At 59.3% G+C, this 23,691-nt stretch overlaps 2 protein-coding genes across 10 annotated transcripts in view; one reads left to right on the top strand and one right to left on the bottom strand.

The window, feature by feature from the left end:
- Window positions 1–21,967, bottom strand: part of CADM1 (cell adhesion molecule 1) — a 102,173-nt gene extending 80,206 nt beyond the window's left edge. For 6 of the 9 annotated variants that reach the window (XM_065855689.2, XM_065855691.2, XM_065855693.2 and 3 more), the window contains exon 1: window positions 21,812–21,966. In XM_065855689.2, the coding sequence (XP_065711761.1) occupies window positions 21,812–21,914 (103 nt within the window). In that variant the 5' untranslated portion in view covers window positions 21,915–21,966. Of the gene's footprint in view, window positions 1–7,508; window positions 7,549–21,811 lie in introns of those variants that run through there. The other 3 variants (XM_071798827.1, XM_071798829.1, XM_071798830.1) reach the window with 2 other exon arrangements.
- The window catches only part of PAFAH1B2 (platelet activating factor acetylhydrolase 1b catalytic subunit 2), a 457,510-nt gene that overhangs the window by 167,835 nt on the left and 265,984 nt on the right, over window positions 1–23,691 (top strand). The gene's annotated exons all lie outside the window — the stretch shown is intronic.

Raw genomic sequence — 23,691 nt, 5'->3', positions numbered from 1 at the left:
CACAGCCCCCTGCTCCATCCAGCACCTCCATCAGGACACAGCCCCCTGCTCCATCCAGCACCTCCATCAGCACACAGCCCCCTGCTCCATCCAGCACCTCCATCAGCACACAGCCCCCTGCTCCATCCAGCACCTCCATCAGGACGCAGACCCCGGCCCATCCAGCACCTCCATCAGGTCGCAGCCCCCGGCCCCGTCCGCTTGTTCGTGTGTATGGGACAACGCGGTTACACGAGACGGCAAAACACGCGGGAGCCCGTGCCCTTTCGCGTGACAAACGGCTGCCCCATTCGGCACCTCCTGTTTGCAGGGTACGTGATCACGCTAAGGCTTGCAAAGTAGTCCAAGTTGTTTTCAAAGGGGTGAAAAGAGAACATAGAGGCGGACACCGAAACGCTTCAGCCTGAGGCCTGCCAGAGGAAAATAATGATTAAAAAAAGGATTAACCATCTTTGTTGGCAATTCAAGAAAATGAGTAAATGGAAAAACAAGATTGCATTTTCAGCCTTTAACCCAAGAGGAATAAAGCGTGTGTCTGTTGCAGTATTTCCGCCGCTCTGTCCACCCAAAGCAGGCTCAGTACACAGAGCCTGTGGCTGGACCAGGAGCTAATTCTGACCGCACCATGACCACGGCTCCAGAGTTCGGTCTCGCTCGGGGCTGCCCGTGAATTGCAGATGCGGGGTTGCCACAGAAACCCCGCGGGCTGCCACGCCGCGTCAGGCAGCACCGCGCTCATCTCTTCCTTCTTGTTTGCTTCGCGTCAGAGCGCTTTAAAGTCCCCGTGGCACTGGTGCTCGGCACAACGGCTCCCTCCGCGCAGTTATTCTCGCGCAGTGTCCAAGCCGCAGTGATTAATCATTCCTGCTTCCTCGGCTGACATATCGAGGTGGGGAAACGACATCCTAAATGAGCAGAGCTGATTACCTGGGAAAGCAATTCTTCAAGATAGCACGGCTAACTAATAGCTCCATCTGCTACAAAAACACCTGCCTGAGCCCCAAAGTGGCGTCAGGATACAGCTCACGATTGCCTCGCGCCTGCCAGAGCCGGAATGGTTTGTCAGAGCGGGCGCAGAGCTGCGGGAGCACGGGAACCGCAACCGGGTCTGAGGCGACTGCTGACCCTGCAGAAACAGCTCCGCGCTGCACATCAGAGGTTTGGCCAGAAAGGGCCTTTGTTGGCTCTCGCGTGTCCCCGGTGCCAGGCAGGCTGAGGAGGAACCGGCCCCACGAGCTCCTGGTCATGGCCCCACGAGCTCCTCGATCGGTAACAACAGAGCTCGCATTCAGGGGCTCCGGCTCCATACACCCGCAATCACAGAAAGAGCCACCAGGAATAAGGCGCAGGGAGGACAAACGTATGTCACAGACTTCTGCGGTCAATTAACACCACGTTGGTACCAATTCTGCCCAAGACACGCTAACCTTACAGATTCAGAACTGGCACAGGGAGTAAAGCAGCAGATGAACAAATGCGGTTTCCAGTGGCACTATTGGGCCCGGGGACCCTCCCCATGTATTAATTTCCTTTTATAAGTTTGTTGACACTTAATCTCGCAACCTGGTTGCGACTGAGCCATTTTCACCGGCTGGCAGCACTTTGCGCTATGAACAACACGTCCCCCAGACCCACCGAGCACCCCCCGGGAGCCCCCAGGATCAGGCCTGGGGCTCCTGCTCTGCCTGATCCTCCAAGGAGAGCCAGGTCACCAAGGCCAAGCTTAGCAGAGCTAAACAGAGCTTAACAGAGCACGGCAGGAGAGTTTAACAGAGATCTGCAGGTCTCTTCTGTCCCTACAGTTACCCAAGGCTCCTGGAACAAACCCTGGCGCACGTTAAGCTGGAGGTTTCATTACTGAGGCGGGCACACACCAGAGTCCCCAGGGAGACGCAGCTATGCCCATTTTAACAACGGGGCTTTCAGTCTGGGTTTGCTTTGCCAGTTTTTAGGTTATTAGGAGAAGAATTTGAGGGAAAAACCCATGAAGCAGCAAGCTGGTCCTGGAGATCCAGGTGTGGGGCTTCACCGCGCTAACACAGTGAATTCCGCGTGAGACGGCGCTGGGTGAACCAGCGGTTGTGTTCAACAGCCGGTCCAGCCGGTCCTGCCAGCACCACCGGAACCGGGGGCACCCGAGCGCTCCCGGCGATCCCCACAGCCGCCTCCGTCACCAGCAACGGCTCCGAACCGGAGCGCCCAGTGATTTGCTGGCTGTGCCTTATTTATTGCATTTGCAAAACAAGTAAATTACCATGGTATCGAGCTGAATGATGGAAGTTCAATCGCTGGAGAAATTAGCCCATTAAACGGAGAACCGCAAGACCACAATCTCGGATTTGCTTGGAGTGCACTTCCAACCTGATTTAATAACCTCTTTGTGCGAGGCGCTCCCTTTCAAATAAGAAGCAAAGGGCTGTGAGCTTCTGTAATTAATACAGGGAAACTGCACAGGCAAAAGCATTCTCCTAAAATTACTTTGCTTCTATCTAAACAAATCTGTTGTGCTTCCCCTGCCTCAGGAGCAGAGATTCCATCATTTCATCCAACATCACCGTTCATGTGTGGTGCTGCTGACAGCTAATTAAGTTCTCCCGAGGTAAAATAAATGTAATGTTTTAAAGTTGCTTCCTCGTTGTAAAAACCTTGACTGATACTTCACTTACGCATTATTAATCAAGGAAAAACAATCAGACGGGGCATCTGAATGTGCTTAAGCGAGAACCCCAGCACCTCCTGCAGCCTGCCCGTGGGTCCCTAACCGGTCCGGGTTTAACGGCGCTCAGTCCCGGTCCAGAGAGCCCCGGAGCAGAACGGTGAAACCTCCCGCAAAGGGCATTTCCCAACACCAACGGGGCCCTCCCAGCCGCCTCCAAACCAACAAAGCTCTGGCCCCGCAAGTTCCCCTCAATAAACACCTCAATTTGGAGCAATTTGGAGAGGTTCGTTTATTCCTTCACATTCCTATGACCAACGCTATTTCACGCATAGTGCGCGAGGCAGCTACCACAGCAGCTGATGCCTATCGCCAGCCAGACCCAAGTACCTTAACCCAGAGTAATGATTCGAGCAAATAAACATTTCAAGCCCAAATTGCCGGACACCTGAACGCAGCCTTCAAAGCACCGTTCATCAGACACATCTGCTGGGCTGGCTCTGAAAACGTACACGGGGAGGAGAAAACACATCGAGCCGCATCGCGCTGTAAAGCCCCGAGGCACGGTCACGACGGCGCGTCCACAGCCGCCACCGCGGCGCCGGCTCCTCACCTCCCGCAGCGTCCGTGGCCGGTGCTTCAGCGAGCGGCACGGACACGCGGGGCACCGGGAGCGGGGCCAGCAGCCCAAACCAGGCTCCGAAGGGGCCCGGCCTGGCTAAAGCCCCGCTAGGGCTCTGCTGGCCCGGCTGCTGCTCCTCCTCCACTCCACCAAGAGCCACACACCAGAAACCAGCCCGGTGCAGGGCGATGAGAGCAAGGGCAGCGCTTTGCCAGAGCACTGCACCGTGGGAAGGTGCAAACACAAACGCCTGTGTTTGCTCTCCCGCCGTGCTCTTCGCGGCGAGTTACGCAAAGGTGGTTTTCGCGGGAACCGGCCGAATGGAGCTGAGGTTTGCGGGTTGCGCGGCAGCGGGGTTGTCGGTGAGCCGGTGGAAGCAATTGGGCTGCGGGTTGGTTTTGAAGTTCCCTGATTTGCTCAGATTTCCCCTGAACTGACCTACGACAGCAAAGGGGAGGGAGAAGAACTCGTGCTCATTTTCTCTAGTTTACTGCTCTCAAAGGCACCTTAAAAGCTTTCAGAGATATTTTTCCTCTCGCTTTCTTCGCCCGTGTTGTAAATTCAGGTCACGCCTGCATTTGAAGATTATCAAAAGGCAAACTGGAGAGCGTCTCCTCTCCAGAAGCGGCAGCGGTTGCGCTTTGATGCGCCGGGCCCCGCGGCAGCGCCGCCACCAGGAGCGGCCGCCGTCCCCCGCTCCAGCACCACAAACCCCGCAGCTGGGGAAGAACCGCGGGACGGCCGGGACCTGCCCAGAACAAAACGTCCTGCGAGGATCAGAACAGGAGGCATCGCCACGGGCTCACTGCACCGAGTGCGCAGCGCCGGGAGCGCCGGGCGCAGCGGGGCTGGCGGGGCCCGGCACTCCTGCCGTTCCAGCTGCGCGTCCCAGATAACAGCCCCCGAAACCGAATCACAGCCCCAAAGGAGCCCGAGCTCCCCTCGTCTCCCGCGCTGCTGGGAACTCGTGTGTTGCGCTGCGAGCTGCGCACAGAGCACGGGGATTCTCTACCCTGAAACACTCGGTGTTTTAACAGGATTACGACTGAGACTGACAGCGTTTGGAAGAGTCCCTTGGACTGACGAGCCTGCCAGCACTCCAGATAAGTAATTTGAAAGCAAAGATCTCTTCAGTTTAAGTGAGTAACTGGCAAAGAGTCAGCTCCCACCCTCCACAGTTTTAGGCACAACACAAAGTTTTGGGGATGAGTTCCCAGCCTCAGCAGTAAAACACTTAACACGGCCTCACACATCCAGCCTTCCCCATGGAGTTCCTCTAGGGAGCCTGTTGCTAGAGACACGCGAACACGAGCGCAGAGGAGCCCAAAACTGCCTTCCCCGACCAGCGTGCGCGGCACGGGTTATTGACCGAGCGGGGAGGGAATGCATAAAAAAGCCATAACCGCTATTTACATAAAGCCTGACATACCCAAAGCCCTGCGCAAACAGGAACCTTCACCGCGCTCCGAGGACGGCAGAGCGCTCCCGGCCCCATCGCCTCCCGGGCACCAGTGCCCTCCTCTCCCAGCTCCTCCGGTTCCCCGGCCACCCTCTGGAACGCACACTCACTGGATAACATCAGCAGGGCCGCCAGCGGCTCCCGAAGCCTTTTCTGAGCTTTTTCCCTTGAAACCCAGCTTCCTGGCACCCCAGGCTGTGAGATACAAGCGAGATAGGGGACGAGCCGCCACCCCCCGCACAGGCTGCGGCACTTCTGAAAAGGCAATTTAATGCTCGCTTTGTGTTCAAGCTGGGGGAACCAAACAGAGGCAAAGAAGCACGTCCAGGCATTATCACGCTGGCCAGCAACCAACAAGGTAATTAAAAACCTCCCCCCGAACAGGTGGTCAACAAAAGCCGCTATTAATGCCTCCGATTGCCAAGCAGACGCCTCCGAGCGCGCCCGCTGTCACGGCCGGTCCCCGGGACCCCAGCGCGCTCCTGCCCTGACAAAACCCATCGACCCGCGCCCCGGCGCTGCCGGAGGTGCCGGACGGGGACGATGTGCCCGTGGTCTCGTGGTGCCGCACGGAGCCAAAGCTCCTGCTACCGCCGAGTCCAGAAACCGAGGGGGTCAGGGCCGATTCCAGCAGAGAACGCGCAGTCCCCAAAGAAAAGAAGGGGACAAATGAGCTGAGCGGGGGCAGAGCTGCCGGCCGAGGTAAAGGAGACGCCAGCCGCTCAGGCTCTGCGGGCACGGAGCGATCGGCGCTGATTCACGGCAAAGCCGGTGCCATCGCAGCGCTCGAGCTTTTCAGGAAGAGCTCTATTAAAAGATCGCTTTTAGCAAACGTAACCACAGATACATTTTCTTGTCGAGGGTGGCAAATCGTCCACATCATTTTAGGCCTCTGTAGTCCACATCCTAAAAGCACGCCCTTCTCCAGCAAATTGCGTTATCCCGCACGGCATTTGCGGAGCTCTCTTGGCCGCGGAGGGCGCCAGGAAAGGCGCCGTGGCCAGGTCGGCATCGCCGCTGCTCGCGCCCCCAACCCGCGCCGCGGCTCCACGGCGCAGCCCCCTCCCGCGCTCACACCAGGACGAGCTCCATCTGCTCGGATGGATTTTTCAAAAGGAAGCGTACTTTACTCCAAAAACGCCACCGCTGAAGCCTGCCTGGTTTTAAAAGCCGGTTTATAACCGATATTCACCTCAACGGCGCTTTGACCGTTTTTCCTGCCATTTTTCAAGGGCCAGCGCACGGGCACCTGCACGCGACGCTACCAACGGCGCTCGTGGCACCGCTGGCCGATAGGGGCCAAGCTGAGCGCGGCACACTGAAACAAACCCGCAAGGCACCTCGATTGAAAAGTGCATATATTTTAATAATCCTCCTACAACTTCATACCAGGGCCTTCTCTTAAATAGCAATCTCAGCAGCTTTGGGTATTGTAGATGTAATAATCCCGAACCCAGAACTGCCAAGAGTAACAGTGGGACTGGAAAACAGAATCAGGTGTGAACTTCCGCACTGCAAAACACTGAAATAACGCAGCCTGCAATGAGATGTAGTTTCCCGTTCATCGCAGTGCCATTACAGAGAGAAATCCCGTCTTTATTCTGGGGTGGCTTTATCCGCGCATTTATCATTCACGCAGAACGCTGCTCCCGCAGCACCAGACTCAAGGGATGCACGAGGTAACTGCCCCACGAACCATGCGGCCCCAGGGGAACGGAGCACACAGCTCGGTCAGGGCGTCCCACGGTCACCCAGCCGCCCCGAAGCACCGGCACCAACGTCACGACGCCTGCAACGCACACCATCGGAAACAACCGTAGAGACGTGGAAATCCCGCGGCACCAGATGGTGTGACACAGGGGACGAGAACACTCGGAGCCAAACACCTGGGTGAGCATCAGAGCGCCCTGACGCGATGATCGGTGTGGCTTTCTACGGAAAACACTGAGAGCAACTGGCGAAGGCTGATAACGCCTAAGCCTGCGCACGGCACCAACGCTGCCAGTGACACGAGGCTGTGCCAGGCTCGACATCTCAGCTGTGCCGCAGAAACCGCGGCTCTGCCAACCCGCGCAAACCCGTCCACGCGGTCCTAAGGCGACGGGCACCGCGAGCAGAGCAAGGCACGCAAGTCCACTGCCCCCCAGCACCCCCAGTGCCACCTCAGCACCCCCGAGGCCACCGCCCCCCAGCACCCCCAATGCCACCTCAGCACCCCCAATGCCACCTCAGCACCTCCAGTGCCACCGCCCCCCAGCACCCCCAATGCCACCTCAGCACCCCCAATGCCACCTCAGCACCCCCGAGGCCACCGCCCCCCAGCACCCCCAATGCCACCTCAGCACCCCCAATGCCACCTCAGCACCCCCGAGGCCACCGCCCCCCAGCACCCCCAATGCCACCTCAGCACCCCCAATGCCACCTCAGCACCCCCAAGGCCACTGCCCCCCAGCACCCCCAATGCCACCTCAGCACCCCCAAGGCCACCACCCCCCAGCACCCCCAATGCCACCTCAGCACCCCCAAGGCCACCGCCCCCCAGCACCCCAAAGGCCACTGCACCCTAGCACCCCCGGTGCCACCTCAGCACCCCCAAGGCCACCGCCCCCCAGCACCCCCAAGGCCACTGCCCCCCAGCACCCCCGAGGCCACCGCAGCACCCCCGCGTGGGGAGGGTCCGAAATCCCGCGCCCAAGGCGTCAGACACCGCTGCCCAAGGGACGCCACACAGGAGCATCTGCTCATTCTTCTTCACTGGCCCCACATCCCACCTGAAAACGGGTCCTGGAGCCACATTTCAGAAGGCACCAAAACAGGTCCTCAAACTTGATGTCATTCCACGGCTTTACCGTGTCCCTTCTCTCACCCCTGTTGTGGTCAACGGGGTGAAATTCCATTTTTTCAAGTAGAAGGAGCTTCTCCAGAGCCCACCGCTCCAGCCCCACCAGCACCGACCCACGGCCCCGCACGCGTCCCCAAGCTGCCGTCCCGTTCAGCGGCTCCGCGCGGGGTGGAACTCGGTCCCGTCCCTTCCACCTCCTCCGACCCGCGGCCGTGCCAGAAACACAACCAGTTCCCTTCTTCCTGCCAAACGAATTCCCGGAGCCTTTCCCGGGCCAGCCTCGTTATCCGAACAGGTGATTTACGGCCGTGATTCCCATCGCTGGCGCTCACCTCTAAACAAGCCCTGTGCCAAACAAGGCAGTTCAACACCGCTTAATACGTCAACAAGTTTTCAGGGGACTGGAGCAAAGGGAGGGGAAGGAGCCAGCCAGGGCTGACTGCCGATCTCCCCCGTTTCTGCGGATCTCCCTGTGCTAGGAAGGAACATCCCCCGTCGTTCCCACACGGCTACGGCGGCAGCTCCGCTCGGGAGGCTGCGCCCTTGTCCTCCCATCCACTGCGCTGCGCTCTCCAAGCAGCAAACAAACTACGTTAAATACTTACGGGTTTTTTTTGCAATCACGAAGCATCCCAAAATAAACACGAGAAAGCTCTGAACCACAAAATATCCCTAAGTACTTAACACCAAGTTCCCTCTAAGAACGACACAGATTGCACATTCGCTGAACACTGTAATTCTTCACACATTTTCCAGGCCACGTTTCCCAAGTTCGCACCGCTTATTCCAAAATATTGTGCAGCGTATTATGCACCAAAATAATCAACTGCTTGGCTGGACACACAACATTTGCTCATTTTCTCTTCTCAGTCCAAGTTTCAGGTGATGTTTCTACACGATTTTCTCCAGCCAAAGCCACAAAACAGCAAAATGGTTTCCTAAATTCCCTGAAGGAAGCCAACCCAACCCTCGCGGGTCCTGCGGAACGCCAAGCCGAGCCCCGCGGGTGCGGCGCCGGTGCGGGGCAGGCTGGGCTGGAGCCGGTGCCATGGGATCCATCGGCAGCACCAGCGCCCAGCGGCTGTGCCGGGTCTGTGCGCGGAGCTTCCCCACCACCTTAGGAGAGAGGGATTTGCAGAAGGCAAATGGACCGATGGCTCAAAATCGAGTGTTCACACTAACGCTTGGCAGGCAAAGCCCTGCAAACAGAGATGAATAGAGATAAGCTATAAAAACACCGCGGACGTTTACTTGCTGGAATAGGAGCTCGTAATCCAATTCAGGTCCTTCTGCCAAGTGTCACACACAGCATCTTTGTGCACGCCGGCTCCGTCCCCGGCCCCTCCGCGACCATCGGCCAACACGGAGAAACGGCGACTCAGAAAGAACGTTTGGAGAGCGTTTAAACGGGAAGTGGAGCCCACCTCCTCCCATCTGCGGGACACGAGAGGACCAGCAAGGACAGCAAACGCCACCCGAGCAGGGACGCGGGAAGCGAACCTCACTGCACCATCCTGCTCCGGCTGGGGAGCGAGCCCTGCGCGGGTGCCAAGGGCTCGGCACAGCCCTGCTTTGGGATTCAACGCGTCTGCTCCTCTCACACAGCGCACGGGAGCAAAGGCGGCCCTGCTGGGTCTAATGCATGGAGCCATAGGTGTTTTTAACTCATGAAGCTATCTTTCTAAAGCTTCTATCTAATTTCATCTGGTGCACGGGAAGAACTCTTCCTCCATTTGATTTTAGCTTGACACAACATAGGAGAGATCCATAATTCAGTTAATCACTCATCATATAAACAAAGAAACCTCTTGAGAACCAGAGAGCAACACGTACGTGGATTTGCAATGCATAAGAGGGTATTTTTTTTTAACGGTAACAATGCAATCTATTCAGCGTGAAGAGTCTGTGAGGCCAATTAAATACTTTGGGTTCCATAATTATAATTGCGGTAATGAATGGAAAGGAGCGTTAGAGCTCGCACAATGCGGCTCCTATTCAATCCAGTGCCTCAGCTCTTGTCTGCTTTCAACCAACCTTTTGTGTCTCCTCATATCAGATCTTGCCGATTGCTTTCAGAGCAGAATAAAAATGTCCCCAAATATCGCAGGTAACGTAACACATCGAGTGTCCTTCGATGATGCCTACGTGCAGCCTACAGAAGGGATCACGCACTAAACGGATAACGCTCCCGTTCAGCAGTTTTAGACGCTAATGAACCTCAGAGGGGCCGAGGCCCCGTCCGAGCGCCCTGGCGCGCCCACCGCGACCGGGGAAGCCGAAACCTCACCGCCTGGCTTCAACGAGGTTTTCAGCCCTTAACAACGTTCTTTACCAGCACCCATCGCCGGGGAAGGCGCTCTACCTCCCGGCAGACACCGCGAGTCGCTGCCCAAGGTCCGGCCAAAACTGCTGTTTGGACCTGGAGGAACCTCTTTCGCTGTTGTCTGGTTTGGGGTTTTTGTTTGCTTCGGTCAAACAGTCTCTCAGTTCCCCTACACTCCGTGCTTTCAATAGATTTGCCTGAATTTTCTTACAGGAACTCGGTACCTTTCGATATTTCCAAACACCAGGGCTGAGCAGATTGTTCCCAGCCCAGAGCCAGCCTGCCCCGCTCAGCAACGGCAGAGCCCCGCCCGTCAGCGCCGTGCCCGGCGCAGGCTGCCTGGGTATTCACCCTCCTGTTTTCCTTTAAAAACCTATTCTTCCAGCCCAATCTCCTGAACAGGATTGCTCCCCCGCTCCCCCCAACGGCCAGGAATCTCTCCAGAGAGAGCGTTACATTCCACCCATAACAGCTCTATGCAAGATGGTGCATATTTGATATGTTACTCATGTCTCCAAAGCGCTTTGCTTTCCTCTCCTAAGCTGCGGGGAGGCTGTTTCCCCAAACCAGAAAAGGGTTAACGCTGCACAGGCACCAACTTCCCCGTTTGTCTGGAGGAAACGAGAACGAGAGACTTAAACAAACCCAGGTTTGTCAACGCAAAACTTGAGGGCAGCAAAGCAACATCCTCAAAGATTCGGGGAAAGAGGGAGAAGTCAATTTTGCTGAAGTGAGGTCCAAATAAGGCAGATCCTAAAAAAATCTCCCCCTGCCTACAAGGACGGGACCCGGAGGGCCGGGGAGCGCTGCCCGCCCTCACGGCAGAGCAGGGCAGGAGCGCGGGGGCACCGGCCACCGCCGGCCTCCCGACCACCGCAGCCCGCCCCACCCGTCACCCGGAGCTGAACCAGGCCACCAACAGCCCCGGGCAGCGTGATCACCATGTGCAGACCTGCAAAGGCTCCAGCGCCGCCGCAACCCGGCCCGAGCGCGCGGCCGCGCCAGCACGCGTCTCCTGTTGACCGAATTAGAGCGTCTCGTAACGAGGCTCGCTTCGAAACCATTTTAAATCCATTTGCTCATGTCAACATCAATGTACTCGGCATTAGCTACCAATTAGTAAACCGGAAAGTATTCTTTAGATAACCTAAAACCTCAGTAAAATATTCAACGTGTCATTCATTTACTACAAACTGCCCTATAAAAACAAATTACTGGAGCCAGCTGTCACGAAGCAACAAGTGCGCCAGGCCAGAGCGCCCTTCAAAGCCCGGCTTTTCCAGGCGAGCCCGCGGCCCAGGCCGGGCACCGGAGCCACCCGACGGCCCCACCGTCCCAAGAGCAGGACCCTGCAGAAACACAGCTGAACCTGCTCTTTTTTACCTGCAAGAAGAAAAATGCCTTGTTTTTCCCCGAGTTCTGCAAGCGAAGGAGGGTGGTTCGGAGGGCTGGGTATTTTTTAATCTCTGGAGTGTGGCAGAGCAGTAAATCTTGCATTATGCTCCAAAGAGCATCAGGCTCGGGCTTCATTTTGATCTCAGATTAGACTCCTGAAGCAATGAATCTTCCATCACGGAGGCCATTACCGACAGAGCTCTCCTTCATTTCGGGCTGCTTTATCCCTGATTGTGTTATCAAACCCATCTCCAGCCTTCCCGCGGCTGCTCGGGCTCGGCGGGCCCGCCGGCTGCTCAAATATTCATGGGCCGGAGGAGCGGGAGCCGGGAGCGGGGACAGGGGGGCAGCGCCCGGCCCGGCCCCGGGCCCGGGACCCCGAGTCCCTCCCCAGTCGCCCTTGGCCACCGGACACAGACCGGGCGGATGGGGACCCGGCTCAACCCGCTGCGCCGCGCGGGGAGCAAACCGGCCTTCCAGATCACGCTACAACCCCGCGATCCGCTAGGATCTCAAATTACCGTATCATTTAAAGGCATTTATAGCATTCAAGCTAAAAAGTCCATGAATATTGAAAAATGCTTAAGTGCCAAGTTAAATGACAATTTTCAAAACACACTAAGGAGATCTGATGGTAACAAACCAGTCCCATGAAATACCATATCTATCATCAACTTTTTAATTACCAATTGATCAACATGTAGACAGTGTAATAGCTTTCAGCTTTTAATTACTGAACTATCAAAATTCCAACCAAAAAAGGAACCTCCAGAGATGAAACTGTAATGCTTGATTATTCATCGCTACATAATGAATGATTTGTTTTTAAACAAGATGTCAAGTTCCTCATGTAATCCATCTGGATGTGTGACTCCGCAGAGCTCGCCCTGCCCATACTAACTACCCGGGGCTCGCGTTCCCCTTCCTTCTCCTTCGCTCCTGACCTCGCCAGTGAAGGGGCTTTGTTGGTTTTTCACCCCTGAAGGCAAAACATTCCTGAATCAGGGGCCGAAAGGCGAATAAACTGCAAATACACCATGCGCCGAACCCAGCGAGCCAGCGCCCCCGGCCCTGCCTGCAGGAACAGACGCTCCAGACCGCAGGTACACCCGCCCGGCCACCCCGCTCCTCACCGCGGCGACCACGGATACACCCGCCCGGCCGCCCCGCTCCTCACCGCGGCGACCGCGGATACACCCGCCCGGCCGCCCCGCTCCTCACCGCGGCAACCACGGATACACCCGCCCAGACACCCCGCTCCTCACCGCGGTGCTGCCCCAGAAACCGGTGCCATGGGAGCCAGGACGCTGCTCCCGGGTCCTGCGCACAGAGCCCCAGCGGGACTGGCAGGGCTGGAAATGCCGGGATTGCACAGAGAAGCGCGTGGGGCGGCGAGGGCCCTTGTGTCTCTGCCCTAAATTCAGGTGCACGACAAAGCGCGGCCGGGAGCCGCTGCAACCCGCAGCCGCGGGGAGGATCCCGCCAAATCTGGGCTTCCCGCACTCGGAGACGTTTCCACGAACACTCATTCGCCAACGCAAGGGATCCAGGCAGGTACGCAAAGCGTTCTGGAAGCAATGCCACCAAACGCCGGCAGTTCACGCAGAGCACATCAGTCAATTAAAAGGAACGAGTAGCAAATAATGCATTTGTTCCTCCAGCCCCAGCGGCAACACCGACATCGCCCGCCGCAGCCCCCGCGTGCAGCCCTGCAGATGTTTGCTATGCACATCGTCCCCAAAGGGTTACTCCACGTAACGGCATCTGTTCACACACACACACAAAAAAAGGAACAAGAACCTTTTGTTTTTCCTTCGTTGCAGCCTCGGAACCGCGGTTGTTGCCAGACAATACCCAACAACGTTCCTGCGCTAAACTCGGGCGCTGCAGCCACCGCTCGGAAAGCACCCGCGGCCCCGGAGCTGCTCGCACGGAGCCTGCGCTTCCCCAGGAAACCCGGCCGTCAGTCCAGGAGCTGCAAGCACTTATGACAACAATATCTATCAACACTTCCCATATTTACAACTAAATCATGTAAATACGAGTCAGCTCTCCTCCGCATGCTGATAATCCGGACAAACGAGGGCTGAGAAAAGCCGCTCCAAGAGGAGATGGAGCACAAGACATCGCTCACGGTGAGAAATACAGATGGTGGCTCTGGAGAGGCTGCTGAGGGAGCAAAACTGGGGCAGGGGCCGCAGAGCACCCCGGTCACCCCGTCACCCCATCACCCCACAGCAGCAGAATTCAGAGCACCCCGGTCACCCCGTCACCCCATCACCCCACAGCAGCAGAATTCAGAGCACCCCGGTCACCCCGTCACCCCACAGCAGCAGAATTCAGAGCACCCCGGTCACCCCGTCACCCCATAGCAGCAGAATTCAGAGCACCCCGGTCACCCCGTCACCCCATAGCAGCAGAATTCAGAGCACCCCGGTCACCCCGTCACCCCACAGCAGCAGAATTCAGAGCACCCCAGTCACCCCACAGCAGCAGAATTCAGAGCACCCCGGTCACCCCGTCACCCCACAGCAGCAGAATTCAGAGCACCCCGTCACCCCACAGCAGCAGAATTCAGAGCACCCCGGTCACCCCACAGCAGCAGAATTCAGAGCACCCCGTCACACATGAAAACATGGACAAGCTGCTTCAACACCCACCCAGAGCTCTACATCTCTGTCTGAATTCCTCATGAATCCCAGGAACCCATTTAAAATGAGAAGACACCAATTTCACAGGTGCCTCCCCCCCAGGATTTACCATTTTATGACGCTTATTAAACTGACAGAAATTCCTCTTTAGCGGGTTCATTCCAATGCAGCTTCTACGGAGGTTTAGGCAAACGATCTCCTGGACGTTCACAAATCGGCTGAGCAAGGAGGAGTTATTCTGTAGGTAATTTGATATTTTGGGACCACGAGCGCACCAACTTATCCGAACTTTGGCGGTTTTGGATTCCACCTCTAACGGCCACCAGTCCACGCCACAGCGATGTCTGCAGCCAAGAGCTGCGTTTCCAGGGGTGTCCGCGGTGAATTCGGGGACAGTTTGCAGCGCAAGGCCCATTTTTGGGCAGCGACAGCCGGCAGGAACAGGAACAGCCCACACCACGTCCCACCAGCATCCCGGAGCTGCGCACACCCGTTAATTCCAGCACTAAACCCTTTCATCCCGAGCAGGGAAAGCTGCTCCGCTGGGCTCCCCAGGAACACGGGCAGATGCCCAGGCTCAAAATAGCTTCACTAATCCTTATTTATTTACCGCAGGATAACCGAGGCCGGTCCCCGCTCCAGGGCAGGATTTACAGCGGCGGCAGAGGATGGGGAGGAGGCCCCAGCCCGGCGGGACCGCTCCTGGGGGCGGCTGGGGCGGAGACGCGTGGGGTGCAGACCCCACCGCCCCAGGGGACCGCACGGCACTCCCAGCACGCTCCTCTGCCCCCCCGGGCGCGCAGCGCTCTGCCACAACGCAGCGCTGCGATTCTGGGGTGCAGGGGGGAAGGAGAGGGGCACAGAGGAGGAAACGGCGGATTGCAGATACAACGGGTATCCGCAAAACACTTATTCTTGCAAGGAACTTAAAAACAAGGCAACTCTACAGGAAACACTGAAATCACATTTATTGAGCTCTCCCTAAGGACGACCTCCCCCCTCTCCAACAGGAACGAGATCAACAGGCCTGCGTGACCTCGGCACAAACCAAACAGGAACAAGCACCCAACAAGGCTTTCTCTGCCCCACGGCACCGGCGCTGCTCCCACACCCACCCTGGCGTGGGGCCGAGAGCTGCGGAGCCAGCGCACCCAACGGCCCGCGGGAGGGAGGCAGCGGGGAGCTGAGCGTCCAGAACTCCGCCACATCGGTGCTTTGCCAGAAACCCTCTGTTTGCAAGGCTCTCTATATTCCTGTATAGCAACAAACGATTTGCCTGCGAGTAATCTCTGTATTTCTTGTCTCCGGGTTGCTCCCTCTTCCCCGGGGGAGCGGGAAGGGAACGGCGTTCATCTCCCATCCATCCCGCTTTAATCTTCGCTCTCGCCCAGACAAGATGCGGCTGCGCTCCACGTGCTGAGGCAGCGATACCTGGCAGTTATGGATTCGGGGAGAGTTGATTAAATGTACGTTCTGTTAGAGATTATATGGAACGATTAAGAGTATCAGACCTTTCAATCGAACGAGAAACTGCTAATGTGGACAGAGCTCAAACCCCGCAGCACGGGAGCCACTTTCGGCAGTTCTGCCCACCCGGTTAATGTGCAACGTCTCTTTTGGAGCCCCTTCAGAGCAGAACCCGAGCAAGGAGGAAGGGAGACGGCCCTTGACGGCGACGCAGCAGGGAGCAGCAGGGAGCAGCAGGGAGCAGCGGTCGCGTACCAGCGCCCCGCGTCCCCATCCCCAGCAGCCGCGGGACCGTTCGCACGCGAAGGTCAGAAGTGAGAAGTTAAGTGACGAAGCAGAAACTACACACCTGTATCACACCGAGAACAATCTCCAGCGGCGCCTCCGGACAAGGAGCAGGTTCCACAGGTCCCGCCTCGGCACGGTGGCTCCGAGCAGCCCCAGCGTGTCCTGAGCACCCCTCGAGCATCCCCCCGGCTGGCGGAGCCGCTCGCTGCCTGACGAGCCCCCCTGGTTCTGACGGTTGTCACCCGGCCACCCCCAGCGCCACAAGCCCGGGCGGCTGTCACCACCAAGCGATAACGACAAACGGCATCGCTCAGGATCGCGGCGCCAGCACCGGGTGATCCAGGAGCCTCCCCGAACACGGCAGGAACAGCGACCCACGAATGCTGTAGGAGCTGCTGACACCCAGAGCACCGCGGCGCACGCTCCCGTTACAAAGAGCTCTGCAGCGCCTGTGCTCCAGTCGCTACAAACAGCATCTCAGCTCAGAGCAACGGGGAGAGCAAGGGGGGACTCTGCGCCCACCGAACGCTTCCAGCATCATAACCCACGTTCACATCAGCTAAAGATACCAAAGGGGCAAGTAATGGGAGCACAAACAGCTCAAATTATGTTTTCGAGCAAAATAGCTTAGAATACAAATCCAAAAAACCCTAAGTCAGACCAACAGTTCTTTAAATGCAAATAATTAAGGTCTTCATCACAACCAAGCCAGTTAGAATTAGCTGAGCGGCCCCAGAACCCAACTCCAGGGACAACACAAATTTCTGTGCTTGTCCCGTTGCTCCAGTAACTTGGGTTTGCCCAACCCCAACCTGAGCGCACGGCCGGGTCAGCTCCGGCACAGCCAAACCCAGCGCCCGCAGCGGCGCGGTCAGACACGCCACGGGCCGGGGGCGCCAGGGACACATCCAGCCACAGCGCTCCCGGAGCCTGCCCAGCGCCAATCCGGCCTCATGCTGTCACTGCTCTGGCAAAAAGGTGCGCTGTTCCTGCAGCAAATCCTGAGATACCTTGGGTGTGAGCTCACAGGAGCGGCGCGTTTGGGATCAGCACTTAGTAACGCTGCTGAAAAAGGGCACAACAGGACCAAACGGGTTCATCGGCAGCTGTAGCCTGGACTCAGGGTCTATGGACCCAGCAGCTGCCAAGGCCAAGCGTGGTTTCAGGAGTGAGACCCGGACCGCGGGCACCCCCGGCTCCCCACGGCTGCCCGGCTCGCCGAGCGCTCCGGCGGGTCTGCCACCCCACACCCTGTTTGCTCCTCAATATCTGCCCTGGGCTGGCGTTGCCACCGAGGGGAGGGGGTGACAGGGACCTCCTTGGGCAGGGCCCCAAAACAGGCAGCGCTGTCACAGAAGGGAGAGGCAGGAGGAACCCGTCCCCAGCCGGGCAGAGGCAGCGGCTACACGTGCGGCTGGTGGACAACACCGAGGAGCCGACAGCGTTTCCAGCACCACAGAAATACCCAGAAAATCAAAACTAAAGAGATTTTTTCCAGTGAAGCTACAGCCCACAAAAGTTTCGTATTTCTGAGCAAAGAGATGTGCTTAAGTGTCACTTTGATCCTTTATGCTGGCGTCTTAATGGGGTCTCAAGTCTTGTAATAGATTCACCTTGAGAATTCAGTAAGGTCAGAACGGGTTTAATACTCAAGTTCTTAAAGCACAGAAGAGCGTGATCAATTAAAACCGCACCGCTGGGTAAAAATAGCACACCGGCCCAGCCCCACGGAGGGACATCACTGATCTAAAATAACCGGGCGCGCAGGCCAACAAGAGCTCCTGGCACAACCGAGTCGCGCGTTTCAAATACAAGAAAAGCCACTGACCACACGGAAGGAGATCGGCACCAATTATAACGAGCCACCGCCGCTCCTCGCCTATTTTTATCGTACACAATAACAGATCTGGAGAGGGCGAACGGGACTGACCCGAAAGTCCGGTTTTCCAGACCCCATATGGCGCCGCATCCCTGCGGGGATCCCCAGCGTCACCTCGACGCCGCACGCACAGCGAGAGCCCCGCGTGCCAGAGCAGAAAAACCAAGGGCTCCAACGGGAAACGAGTGCACGAGGCCGGAGAACGGCTGTGACTGTGGGCTGGGGTCTGTGGAGCAGCCCCGCGCTGGGCTCGCCCTGCCCTGCAGATCTGAGCCCGGAACATCCCAATGCGGCCGTGGCTGCGGCACCGGCCGCCGCGCTCCGACGTGCTCCGTGTCACACGCCCCTTCGATCGCCAGCGCTCTGACTGAAGCCTCGGGATGTTTTCCTTCAGCAAACGCCCGCCACAAAGCAAACCCCTCCTCCTCTTCCAGCGGGCGCTCCCCTCGGAGCCGGAGCGGCCAAGGCAGCGCTGGACGACCTTCAAAGCTGCTGCGGCGGAGCTCCCGTCAACCACAGCACAGCTGCCGGCTGCAGCGCGCAATTAAATCCCCGGGAAAGAGACTGATTTATGAAACTTAAACAAGTACATACCACTCGTAATTACAACATTCCACCTAAGGTCTCTCCTTCATTGCAGGTTTCCAAACAGAGTCTCTTTATTTAGCGCTGGTGGGTTTGCACCGCTAGAGAACACACGATATTCCCCGGAGGAACAAACAAGTTGGTTTTCCACGTAGCATCCCGATCTTTCCATTTCTCAGAAGAGATACAGATGGCATATCCAGTTTTGCTTGTGCTCTTAAACCAGCGCAAAGCACGCGCTGGCCGGCCCGGCTCCAGCCCTGGATCCCGCGCCGGGGGACGCGGAGCCCCCGTGCGAGGCAGCAGCGGCCACGTGCTGCCCAACAGCACAGCGGGCACCGGCCGGCAAAGCTCCTCTCAAAGGATGGCAACAACCTCTGCAAAAACCGGCAGCAAACAGAAACATCCAGAAAAATGTGCCTGCATAGAGTAGCGGGAAGTACGTTATTTTTCTTTTTGGCAAACGTCCTCTCAGGAGCATTTAAACGGTCGCTGCAAACAGACAGCACATCCAGGCTGACCCGAGCGCTGCGCTCTGCCCGGGCGCGGGGCGAGGGAACGGAGCCGTTTCGGTGCAGAGCCCCCGTCCCGGTCCCGGCACGGCGGAGCGGGGACAACGACCCCCGGGGCCGCCGGCAGCGCCTCCGGTTCACACAGCAGGAACAGAGACAAAGGACGCGGCGAGGCGGCAGCGGCGCAGCAGCAGGCCGGGCTTCCGGGGAGCGGGCTCTTCTCCAGCCGCCCGTCTGTCCCTCCAGCCTCCCGCGCCAGACAAACGGCAGCGCCAAGGAGCGTCCCAACGGCCGGTCCACGTCCAATATTGACCGTGCCCATGCAGCCGGTGACACCGGCAGCTGCCCCCTCCTCGTGGAGCAGCGGAGCTGCCTCCCCGTCCGCCCGTCCTCGGGAGCCTCCTTGGCAGCGGTTTCCAACCAGATTGTCGTGCTTATAAACCTGCGCTCAGCTGCCTACACGCAAGACAAATGAGCCCAAGCTGCAACCCAGACGGATGGCTGTGTTCACCAGCCCTGCCTCGCTCGTCGCATGCAGAACGCAGCCCCGCGCGCTTGAGGCGGGAGCTGAGCCGCGTCGGAAGCCGCTGCAGACCAGACCCCTCTCGCCTGTGCGCAAAGGCTCCTTGGAAACTCGCTCCGTGCTTATGTACAAAGGACCCGGGTTAACAGCCTCGGTGGGAGCGCTCGCTGCGCTCAACAGGGTCCTTCTCCGGCCTCGTTCGGGGCTCGCTTGATGTTGGCAGATAGAGCCTGCAAGCGTCAGCCCATCGCAGCCGACGCCGGCTCCAAACGCCTCCCACGGCCTCAGCCCCGAAGTTGTTCCTTCTCAGCTGCTGTCAGACAGATGCTGGTTCCAGCCCAGCGCTGGCTGCCTCTCAGTGTTTGCTGAAATCCTTCCTCAACTCCCTCCCTACTTCGCAGGGGTGTTATGAAGTTTAATTAACTGTAAAGCATTGAGATCAGATTAAAAGGTGCCAAAGAAACGCACAGATTCATCTCCAGTTCCCGGCTTAGTTTAAACCGAGCCTGACTGTTGCCTCTCGCCGTCCCAACTGTCCCGCTTCAAGGGGGTGGCCGAGGCGCCGCGGCACGCTGCAGGCCCCGGGACGTCACCGCGGTGGTGACACGGCGCTCAGCATCGCGCCTCGGGCAGCGCCCGCGGGGACACGGCGGCAGCTCTGCACCCACCGCCAGACGCTGCTGCCACCGCGCCGCTGCTCTCCTCCCAGACCACTGAAGCCAACAAATCAATAGCTCCGAAAAGGCGAGGGAAACGGGGAAAAAATGGAGCTTTTTGGCCTTAAAGAGATTTTGTGTAAACGGCATTAAAGTGGGAGGTCCGGGGTTTTATCCTGTGACTCACAGCAGAGCACCAAAAGCACAAGGCAGCGATCTCCCACCACCAGCGTCACAATCGCAGTTCACGCTGTGCGGTGCTTTTCACCGCTGGAAACCCCGGCTGCACAGGTCAGGCACACGCGTTTGAATCCAGCATCCAGCTTTTGTTTCCCTTCAGCTGCTTTGCTATTCTACAGCGCTTGTTATGCCCATTAGCTGGGCGGTGATTAACAGCCTTACCCTATCCAGTATCGCACCAGCCGTCAGCTACAAACAGCTCTTAAGAGAAAGGACTGGAAATGCAAGGCGAGGTACCAGGAGTCAGACAGCAAAACAAAGAATGATGGTGCCCGTCCTGCAACGGGGCTTTTGTTGTTAACGCAGGTGTCTCTAAACGGTGGGGTCTGTGGGCCAACCCGGTGGGCAACTCACTCCGCATTGAGCCAAACCGAACGCAAATTCTGCAAAAAGCACCTTGCGACAAAACATCAGAAAAACTAGAACGCGGCAACTACAGGAACATCTGGGCGGCTGCTCCAGGCGCAGAGTCGCACCGAGGCAACGCCGGCGCTTCCCCCTCGCCACGGAGAGCGGAGGCCGCCGGCTCGGAGCCAGCGCTCCCGGCCACCCCGAGGGCTCCGTCCCCAACACAGCGCTGCCCTCGGGACTGCCCAGCCCAGCCCAGCGCCGCGCTAGGAGGCAGAGCCATTTCCACGGGCAGAGCTGCCCTTCGAGCGGGAGCCCGCGGCCCCGTTTGCACGGCGCCGATCTCTCGCCGAGGGAGGACGAGCGGAAAACGCCAGCGGCTTTCTGCCCCCACCGCCATCCTCCAGCGAGGCCATCGGGGAAGAGCGGGGAGAGCGCGCACAGCCCGCCTGTGAATGCAGCTCTTTGTTCGGCCGAGCTGCCTGCTCCTGCATCCCCCCCGTTTCCTACCAGTTAAATTCAACAGACCGCTCAATGGCCCCCTTGTTCTGCCCAAAACGTCCCGGGCAGACGCAGCGCGTCCCCTCGCCGCTCCAGCCGCCAAGGGAGCCCTGTGCCTCCCGGTGACACTCGGGAAATACAAAGTGGGGTCGGGAGGGACGAGCGTTCGATGGCACCGGGGACGCGAGCGCCGGTCCGTGCTGCGGGGCTGGGGGCGGCGCGGGGTCCGCGCTGCACCGGGCGGGGGACGGCGGCTCGGGAGCCCCTTTCGCCACCATTACCGACCGGCTGCTCCGCGGGGGCTGCGCGGGCGCTCCCCAGGCAGCCGGGCTGGCAGCGGGGAAGCGTTTTCGGGGGGGGGGGGGGGGGCGTCGGTGCCACCGGGGGAGAGGCGACGGGGGAGAGGACGGAGAGGACGGAGGGAAAGGAAGCGCCTCGGAAGTTGTGCTTGGATTCCAACAGGTTCCCCGCTCCCGCGGGCAGCGCGACCGTGGTGCAACATCCCCCGGTGCAACAACCCCCAGTGCAGCCGCCGCCGCGGAAAGCACCGAGGAGAGAGGGCAGAGGGGGCCGCGCGCACGGTAATTAGTTTTTAATTGGGAGGCGGCTCGCGGAGCCCACGGGCAGGGGGAGAAGCCGCTTCCATGGTAACCGGCACCGCTGCCCGCGCCGCCCCGACACGCGCGGCCGCTCCCGCCGCCCCCCGCCCCGGGACCACCGTCCGGCGGCGCCGCCCGCGGACCCCGCCGCGCGCACCCGAGCGGCTCCCGGCCCCCCCCGCCCCGCTCCCCTCCCGGGGCCGCCCCCGCAGGCCCCGGCGGCGCTCGGCGGCGCCCCCCCGCGGGCGGGGCGGGCGGGCCCTACCTGCGGGGATGAGGGCGGCGGCGCAGAGCAGCAGGAGCAGCGGCGGGAGGAGCCCCGGGGCGCCGCGGGCCGCGGGGCCGCTGTGCTGGGCGCGACCCGCCATCTCGGGCACCTGCTCCGTTCTGCCGCGCCGGCACCTAGCGACCGCGCGCGCCGCTAATGAGATGCGCCGCGTCAGCGCGCCGGGGCGGGGCCGCGCCGGGACACGCCCACCGCGCCAGGGGCCGGGGGCAAAGTGCCGGGCGCGGCGCGGGGCGCAGGGGCGCGGCGGGAGCGGGGGGCCCGGCCCGCTCCGGTACCGCTGTCCCAGCGCCGGCGCCCAGCAGCGGGCTGACCCGCCAGCATCCTCCTCCCGGGGGCTCCATCCCCTCCGCACCCTCCCGCTGCGTTCCAAACCCCTCAGCATCCTGCTCCCCGGGTCCAGCGCTCCCCAGCACCCTGCTCCCGGGGTCGCCAACCGAGCATCCTCGTCCCGGGGACCCCCGGTGCCCCCCAGTGCCCCCGGTGCGGCCGCCGCCCCGCTCCGCCGGCCCCGCTCCGCTGGAGGCGGTGTTGAGCCTTCTCCGGCCCCGGGGGCGCGGAGGGGCCGCAGCCCCGGGGAAGCGATGGGGGCTCGGCCACGCCAGCCCGGAAAAGAAAATAAAGAACGAAATAAAAAACAACCTTTTCGGCGGATTTTTCATCCCTGCGGCGGTTTTGACGGGGTTTACAGTGAGTAAATGAACAAATAAACCACAATGGCGCCTCCCTAGCGCTAAGCCGAGCCCCAACACCCGGGGCCCAGGGCGGGCAGCCCCCCGGGCGGGTTCAGCCCCCCGGGACAGGGGCCGAGTCCTCCCGCCCGCCCACGACGCCAGAAATACCGTGGGCCTGCGCAAGCGCCAGCGCAGGGTGTCAAATACGTCCAACGTTATTAATTAGGTTATTCCAAGCTAACTGGAGGCAGGTGAGTTGTCAGTTTGACTTTCCCATCCTGCCTTCTGCCGAGCCTGCAGTTAAAACCGCCCGGGGCAAGCGCTGAGTCACAGGCAGGGGCTGGGAAGAGCCGTCCCCCGCCGGATTGCGAAACCCGGCTGGTTTCAGCCACCAGCTGCTCAGAAAAAGCAAAATGCCACCCAAAACGTCTCTCTCGGTCTATAAGCAAGCGCGTCTGGGCCCGCCACACCAAGCCCCCTCCGCAGAGCGGCTCCCTTTGCCTCTGTGCCATCCTGCACCCGGCTCTCCTGTTCGTCTGCTTTTAATTACACGGTTTAGACCCTTCTGTACGATATCATACGTTACGACCCACCGCGGCTCAACCATCGCGTTGAAAGACAACCCGTATTAACTAAAAAGGTTTATAATAATTTAAGTATTCATAGGGCGCAGCACAATAAGTAGTAGGAAATACAATTTGCATAATAAATATCAATATCACAACAGCTAAAACAAACCATGACAAATTATCTGCTGCGAAATGGCCAGGAGATTATAGAATGGAAATTGCAGATCCTGAACTCTAGGAAATGACTCCCCAACCTCCCGCGTCTCGCTCGGCGGGCACGACGGGCCTGGCAACGCGCCGAGCCCGGCTCCGCTCCCGCTGGGAACGCCTCGCCACCCTCCGCTGCGCAGCAACCCGGGTTCCGAGAGGAGAGCAGGTTCCTCTGTCCTGGAAGCTCAGCCGCAGCTGATTTGTCACTGCGCGCTCGGTGGTTCCGATAGCGAAGCGCGAGCCCCCGGCAGTGATGGAAAGCTGTGTCACATCACGGCGCAGGCGGCCGGGGACAGCGGCTCACGCGGCACCGGGGCTGGTGGAGCCTGACCCGGCCCGCAGACACAGCTGGTGGCATCGCGGGCGCTACATGACAACGCGGCTGCCCCAGTGCCACATCCCGCTG

This window comes from Patagioenas fasciata, chromosome 24 (genome assembly GCF_037038585.1).
Source record: "Patagioenas fasciata isolate bPatFas1 chromosome 24, bPatFas1.hap1, whole genome shotgun sequence".
Taxonomy (NCBI): domain Eukaryota; kingdom Metazoa; phylum Chordata; class Aves; order Columbiformes; family Columbidae; genus Patagioenas; species Patagioenas fasciata.
The sequence above is the reverse complement of the archived record's forward strand: the minus strand, read 5'-3'. Positions and strand labels throughout refer to the sequence as shown.